We start from the raw sequence: 7,631 nt of genomic DNA on the forward strand, positions 1-7,631 counted from the left end.
TCTCCAGCGTGCCAGTGGCCATCGAAGGTGAGCCCGCTGAAGTCGGTTACGACATCGTACTGCAGTCAGGTCAAGACCCTGGTGAGGACGATGAGCGCGCAGATGAGCTTCATTGAGACGGTTTCTGACAGTTTGTGCAGAAATTCTTCGGTTGTGCAAACCCACAGTTTCATCAGCTGTCCAGGTGGCTGGTCTCAGACAGTCCCACAGGTGAAGAAGCTGGAGGTGGAGGTCCTGGGCTGGTGTGGTTGTGAGGCCGGTTGGACGTACTGCCAAATTCTCTAAAGCGACGTTGGAGGCGGCTTATGGTAGAGAAATGAACATTCAATTCTCTGGCAACAGCTCTGGTGGCATTCCAATTGCATGCTCCCTCAAAACGTAAGACATCTGTGGCATTGTGTTGTGTGACAAAACGGCACATTTTAGAGTGGCCTTTTATTGTCCCCAGCACAAGGTGCACCTGTGTAATGATCATGCTGTTTAATCAGCTTCTTGATATGCCACACCTGTCAGGTGGATGGATTATCTTGGCAAAGGTGAAATGCTCACTAACAGGGATGTAAACAAATTTGTTCACAACATTTTAGAGAAATATGCCTTTTGTCCGTATGGAAAATGAATGGGATCTTTTATTTCATGTCATGAAACATTGGACCAAGACTTTATATGTTGTGTTTATAGTTTTTGTTCAGTGCATTTGTTCCCCCTGGAAAAATAGTTACTTTCCACAAAGCATTGTTAAAAGTATAGTTATCCCAGGTCTGCATCCGTGCATAATAATTTAAGTAACGTCAAACCAAATTTGGAGTTGATTTTGGCTTTGGCCTTGACATTTTGAAAATTGCACAGTTGCTCCTATCACTCACATAGATGTTTAGCTAGCGGTGGCTAAAGTTATTACACTATATATAAAAAAGTATGTGGACACCCCTTCAAATTAATGGATTCGGCTATTTCAGCCACACCCATTGCTGACAGGTGTATAAAAGCGAGCACACAGCCATGCAATCTCCATAGAAAAACATTGGCAGTAGAATGGCCTTACTGAATAGCTCAGTGACTTTCAACGTGGCACCATTATAGGATGCCACCTTTCAAACAAGTCAGTTCGTCAAATTTCTGCCCTGCTAGAGCTTCCCCGGTCAACTATAAGTGCTGCTATTGTGAAGTGGAAAGCTCAGCCACGAAGGGGTAGGCCACACAAGCTCACAGAATGGGACCGCCGAGTGTTGAAGCGCGTAAAGATCGTCTGTCTTCGGTTGCAACACTCACTACAGAGCAACATCAGCGCAGGAACTGTTCGTCGGGAGCTTCATGAAATGGGTTTCCATGGCTGAACAGCCGCACACAAGCCTAAGATCACCATGCGCAATACCAAGCATCGGCTGGAGTGGTGTAAAGCTTGCCGCCATTGAACTCTAGAGCAGTGGAAAAGCGTTCTGTGGAGTCATGAATCACGCTTCACCATCTGGCAGTCCGATGAACTTATCTGGGTTTGGCGGATGCCAGGAGAACGCTACCTGCACGAATGCATAGCGCCAACTGTAAAGTTTGGTAGAGGAGGAATAATGGTCTGGGGCTGTTTTGCATGGTTCGGGCTAGGCCCCTTAGTTCCAGTGAAGGGAAATCTTAACGCTACAGCATACAATGACATTCTAGGCGATTCTGTGCTTCCAATTTTGTGGCAACAGTTTGGGGAAGGCCCTTTCAAATTTCAGCATGACAATGCCCCCATGCACAAAGTGAGGTCCATACAGAAATGGTTTCTCGGGATCAGTGTGGAAGACTTTGACTGGCCTGCACAGAGCCCTGACCTCAACTCTATCGAACACCTTTGGGATGAATTGGAACGCCGACTGCGAGCCGAGCCAGTGGTGTAAAGTACTTAAGTAAAAATACTTGAAAGTACTACTTAAGTAGTTTTTTAGGGTATCTCCACTTTACTTTACTAATTATGTTTTTACTTTTACTTCACTACATTCCTAAAGAAAATTGTATACTTTTTACTCCATCAATTTTCCCTGTAACCCAAAAGTACTCGTTACATTTTGAATGCTTAGCAGGGAGGAAAATGGTCTAATTCACACACTTTTCAAGAGAACATCCCTGGTCATCCCTACTGCCTCTGATCTGGCGGACTCACTAAACACATGCTTTGTTTGTATATGATGTCTGAGTGTTGGAGTGTGCCCCTGGCTATCCGTACATTTAAAAAACAAGAAAATGGTGCCGTCTGGTTTGCTTAATATAAGGAATTTGAAATTATTCATACTTTTACTTTTGATACTTAAGTATATTTTAGCTATTACATTTACTTTTGATACTTAAGTATATTTAAAACCAAATACTTTCAGACTTTTACTGCAGTAGGATTTTACTGGGTGACTTTCACTTTTACTTGAATCATGCCCATGATTTTGGAATGAGATGTTCGACGAGCAGGTGTCCACATACTTTTGGTAATGTAGTGTAAATTATACTAACCCACTGGGGACATACGTCAGTTCAACGCCTAGTTTTGATTTACCTTTGGTTGTCAACTAACGTGAATTCAGCGTGAAATCACCATGTCTTTGGATTGAGGTTAAAAGTTGGGTGAAAAAAAGACAAAATGCCCTTAAATTGATGACTTCTTGCAAATCCAATCAGTTTTCCACGTTGATTCAACATCATCATAGCTGTTGAAAGAAAACTGAGCCATGGATTACAGTTTCTCCTGGACCATATACTATGCTCAGGGTGAGGAACCATCTAACATCATGTTGTAAAATTCTGAACTTCCCCTTTAATGTTTTGTAATTTAACTGTACCCAATGAAACATTGAGGTATGTGTATGCACTTGTTTTTCGATTTTTTTGTAAATGAATGTATTATCTTAGGTTAGTTAATTAACATGTTCATTGTAACATAACAATCATACTCACTGTATTGAGCAAACACAATTTTCCTGCATCTTCTCACAGAATCAGGTTGTCAAGATGCTTGGCCACATGGATCAGTGCTCCTGAAACGCTCTCTGGATTCGGCAGTGTGCACTGGGCTCTGGAAGAATATTCAGGAGTCAGTTCAAATGTGGGGTTGGGTTAAAAACCAGGGATAAGAGACAGAGACAAGCGGCAGATCACTTACCTTGCTTTCACTGTGGCCTTATAGTTCTGTGGAAAAACAAAGACCAAATGAGTAATACATCCTCATAATACATGAGATGAAATCAGTTCATCAATAAATGTATCTCAAATAATGTCTTCTTTGCACAGAACTGTTGGTTCTTACCTGCAAGAATGGGATACCTTCTGCTTTCAGCTCCTCTACGGCTCTGATTGTGTCTGAAGGGAGCAGTATACTTCAGCCTTGTTTAGTCAGGTGTGCTTTCAAATCTCAGTATTGATGCAGTTTTATCTTGCTCTTCGGAGTTGCAATCTTGTAGTCATAGAAAAATTTAGAATAACTTTGATTCCTATATCGTATCCAATGTCGAACACAGCAGGTAAATTACACCTATAGCTGATACAAGCTGAATGCTACAGTGTGAGGGACTTTACCCAGGACAGAATTCACTGTTATAAAAAGTTAGTTACTTGTATTTTATGTCTTGATGACTTATCCATGGCCATATACAAACACACCAGAGGTGGAAATGAAAAAAGGAAATCACTTTGGGACCCTACAATGCAAAATCCTTGAATTGCCAATGTATATTTTTTTCTCATAAATCCCAGCTTTAACAAATCCATTCATACTAACCACATAAAAAAGAAGCACAGTTTGTGGGCCTAGTTAGGTGACAAAAATTATTTATAAAAAAAAGTATTGATTTAATGAATATTCCTCTTTGGTTGAGCACTATAGTAATTATTGGTGACTCTGGCCTGACCCTGACCCTGGGCCTTGACTCTCTAGCCCTCTGCAGGCTGTAAACACCACACTTGGATAAACTAGAAAAGCATACATTTCTGAAGAAACTTTATGTGCTTGCTCCAGCTGTCGAAAAGTATGCTATACTAGTTTGAGAATATTAAATAATGGGAGTGGGTTAGGCTAGTGGGTAATGTTATGGTAATACAGTATCAACTTTAACTGTGTTATTCCACTCTTACAGACAAAACAAACTAAAATAGCATGTATTTGCTTTAATCATGGAATAGGGAATGACAGTTACAGTATGGCTTTGTATTTCCATGCAATTGATCATATACTTAAGCCAATAAGAGCTAATGATTAACAAATCAAACGTATCTAATACAAAGAAGAAACAGGATTATACTCGACTAAACTTCGACTAGGTGTCAGTTTTCTACTCTCTTGTGCTTTATCAACAGTTTGAGCATTAAGTTCAAATCAATCAAGTCTTTATAATATCTTAACTTGTTTTCAAACAGTAGATGCTTGATTTAAAAGGTGCAATGTGCAGAAATCGCTCTGCCATTTCCTGGTTGCTAAAATTCGAATAGCTCGCCTAATTTCAGTTTATGTGACAAAACAAGCAATAGAGAGAATCATTGTACCATTTAAACCGCTGTGAAATATATTTTCATAACCAAAAATGTTGTATTTCCAGCTGTGTGAAGCTGGTGTACAAGACCAAAAGTAAAAGATGCAAAAAACTATACTTCAGAACGGGAAGCATAGAAATAGCGCACATAGAACAGCTCTACCGCTTCTTAGACTTGCTTTCAATGAAAATTACATATCTATGACTCACCTTTCTATGTGAATTTGGTCGGGTCGCCCTAAAGGTTACATATTGCAGCTTTAAAGTTGTGATAAGGGAAATTATAACTTCCTTATCAGCTCTAACTGTGCTGTTCCTAGACAAGAGGCCTTATCAGCTCTAACTATGTTGTTCCACTGTTACAGAGGCCATGACAAGATCTTCAGAGGCTGGCATTTACAGCGATTACCAAGGCAGGGAAAGACTCTCTCAGTGAAAGTGTGTGTGAATGTGTGTAGGTGTGAGTTACTAAAAGGGTCATAGAATGACAGCTTTCCTCTGTCCCAGTCCAGCTGCACTCGGATCCTCTGCGGTCTCAGGCCCAACGTGAAGGGAATGGTTGAATTTGGTAGGGAATATGCCCTGTATTCCCCTGCTTTATAATTTAGACCCCAGAGTCCACTGCGCATTCCTCCCTTCCTCGGGACAGTCTCTGTAACCACACCCAGGGTCCAGCCTACACTGTCCCCAACCTCAACATCCCAGATGTGTGTCCCTGAGTTAAAGCCCTCAGAGCCCAGGACCATTCTATTGTTATCAAACCTCTCTGGGTTGTCAGGATGCTTCTGCGTCCCATCACCAAGTCTCACAGTGGTCAGATCATCAGACAAGATGAGAGATGGGTGGGCAGTCTTGGGGTCCAGAGTCACAGCAGCTAAACAGAGAGAACAGAGATTCTATAGGAGGTTTTCAAACAGAAAATGTTGGGCTTAGGCCAGGGCCAAGCAACGTTTCACACTTGCATCAAGTAGCATTATGTATTAACTATGGTTAGTAACTGAACATCTTGTCAATTGCAACAATACAATTATACTCACTGTAGTGAGCAAACACTTGAACAATGTCCTGCATCTTCCCACAAAATCTGTGCAGGTTGTCAAGGTGCTTAGCCACATGGATCAGTGTTCCTGAAACCCTCTTCGGATCCGGCAGTGTGCACTGGGCTCTGGAAGAATATTCAGGAGTCAGTTCAACTGTGGGGTTGGGTTAAGAATAACCTTGGCACCCTAGGTTAGGAAACACAGAGAAGAGAGAGCGAAGAGGCAGATCACTTACCTTTTCACTGTGACCTTGTAGTTCTGCAGAATAATAAAATACCAAATTAATAATAAAGGATGATAACACATGACATGTAATCCAGCCTGGCCTCAGAGCCAATACGTATGATATGTTACAAATGATTGGGTTACTTAAAACAGACATGAAAGTAGCATTTTATCTGATTAGCACCTATTGCTAACTACAACCATAGCGTTTTACAACTATGAAGCATGTTATCTAACCCTCACCCCTTAACCCTTACAACTAACTTTAGCGACAAATGCTAAAGCAACAGTGACTGTTGTTTAAGACGTATGATACTGTATCATACGAATTGGAAGGATGTAACAAATAATACATATTGGAGGGACCCCAAAATAACGTGCCAAATCCTACATGTGGGTGTGAGATGACGTGAAATCAGTTCATCAATAAACGTATCTCAAATAATTTCTGCTTATTATTGAGTTATTGTTTTTTACCTGAAGGAATGTGACGTCTTCTGCTTTCAGCTCCTCCTCTACTGCTTTGATTGTGTCTGAAAGTGATGATAACCCTCCGATCATCTCCTCAATCTTCTTCTTCATCATCTGACTCTTCTGCTCCTCTTCTTCCTTCAGAGTAGCTAATCTGGCTAACTCGTCCTCTCGAAGCAACTGGTGAAGCTTCTCAAACTCCTCCTTAATCTGCCTTTCTGTGTCCTCTGCTTGTAGCTGCAGACAGTGAGAGGAATATGTGAAATATTATTATTACCACAGCAATTCTCACAATCAATCCACAAATGCACAAAGGCATTCAGGTACAGTTCAACTGCACTGTAGCATTAGACAACATAAGTCCACATTCTCACCTTAATATGGGTTGCTGTTTGATGGCAGGTTAGTTTCACCCTATGGAAGATCTCAAACTTCTTCTGTAAGGGCTTCAATGAAGTCTTGAGTTCCTCCTGGAATTGAAAATTGACACTGCATTGAAGAGAGTCAACCTGCTTTTATTACTTTGTATGAATCAGATTACTGATTATTAGTGTGTAGTTACTTTCAACGGCATAAAACGTGTCATAAGAACCTAGAACAAACATGAAATATACACCTACAGGAGTGGGGAATGAAACACTCACCAATTCTACCATACAAACATGCTGTCCATAAGGACACCGGAGTTTGTAGGTATAATGGAAATTAAGCACTAACATTGCTTTTTCTGCTGGTGTAAAATGTCAGCAAAATTATGTTGTGGTAATGTTATTATAAGACCTCTACCTTAAAATCCTGTGCAGCTTCATCCATGGGACAGAACTTGTGGTTTGCATGTTTTTTAGAGGTTTGACACACAAAACACACTGGCTGTTTATCATTCAGACAGAAGAGTTTGAGTTTTTCGTGGTGCAGACTGCATAGCCCTTCAGATCCTGCTGAATCTCTCTGACTCTTCCCCTCTGAGAAGGCCTCACACAGTTTCTTTAAAATTAGGTTACAATGAGGTTCTTCCGTTGAGGATATTCTACTGCAAACTGGACATTCCAGAGATTCCTTTTGTTTCCAGAATTTTTTGAGACAGACTTTACAAAAGCTGTGGCTACATGACAGGATTACAGGATCCTGGAAGATGTCACTGCACACTGGACAGAAGAAATCCTCTTCTTGGAGAGAATGTTTGGAATCCATTTTCTTTAAGAAATCCCTGTCACGATCTTCTGTAATGGCTTCTGAAGGGAGCAGTATACTTCAGTTTTGTTTAGTCAGATGTGCTTTCAAAATCTCAGGATGCAGTTTGCTCCTGCTCTTCGGAGTTGCTTTCTTGTAGTTGTAGAAAGTTGTCCTATATCGTATCCTATGTCGAACACAGCAGGTAAATTACACCTGTAGCTGATACAAG

The 7,631-nt window shown here is 40.9% G+C and overlaps 1 protein-coding gene across 1 annotated transcript; it reads right to left on the reverse strand.

The window, feature by feature from the left end:
* Nucleotides 1–4,128: 4,128 nt before the first annotated feature.
* LOC121576015 (zinc-binding protein A33) lies at nt 4,129–7,631 on the reverse strand. The gene is made up of 6 exons (XM_041889314.1): nt 7,016–7,631; nt 6,604–6,699; nt 6,236–6,466; nt 5,769–5,791; nt 5,531–5,658; nt 4,129–5,367 (listed from the first exon to the last, which is right to left on the reverse strand). The coding sequence occupies exons 1-6, from the start codon at nt 7,418–7,420 to the stop codon at nt 4,853–4,855; spliced, it is 1,398 nt and encodes a 465-aa protein (XP_041745248.1). The 5' UTR covers nt 7,421–7,631; the 3' UTR covers nt 4,129–4,852.

Source organism: Coregonus clupeaformis, chromosome 10 (genome assembly GCF_020615455.1).
Source record: "Coregonus clupeaformis isolate EN_2021a chromosome 10, ASM2061545v1, whole genome shotgun sequence".
Lineage (NCBI taxonomy): Eukaryota > Metazoa > Chordata > Actinopteri > Salmoniformes > Salmonidae > Coregonus > Coregonus clupeaformis.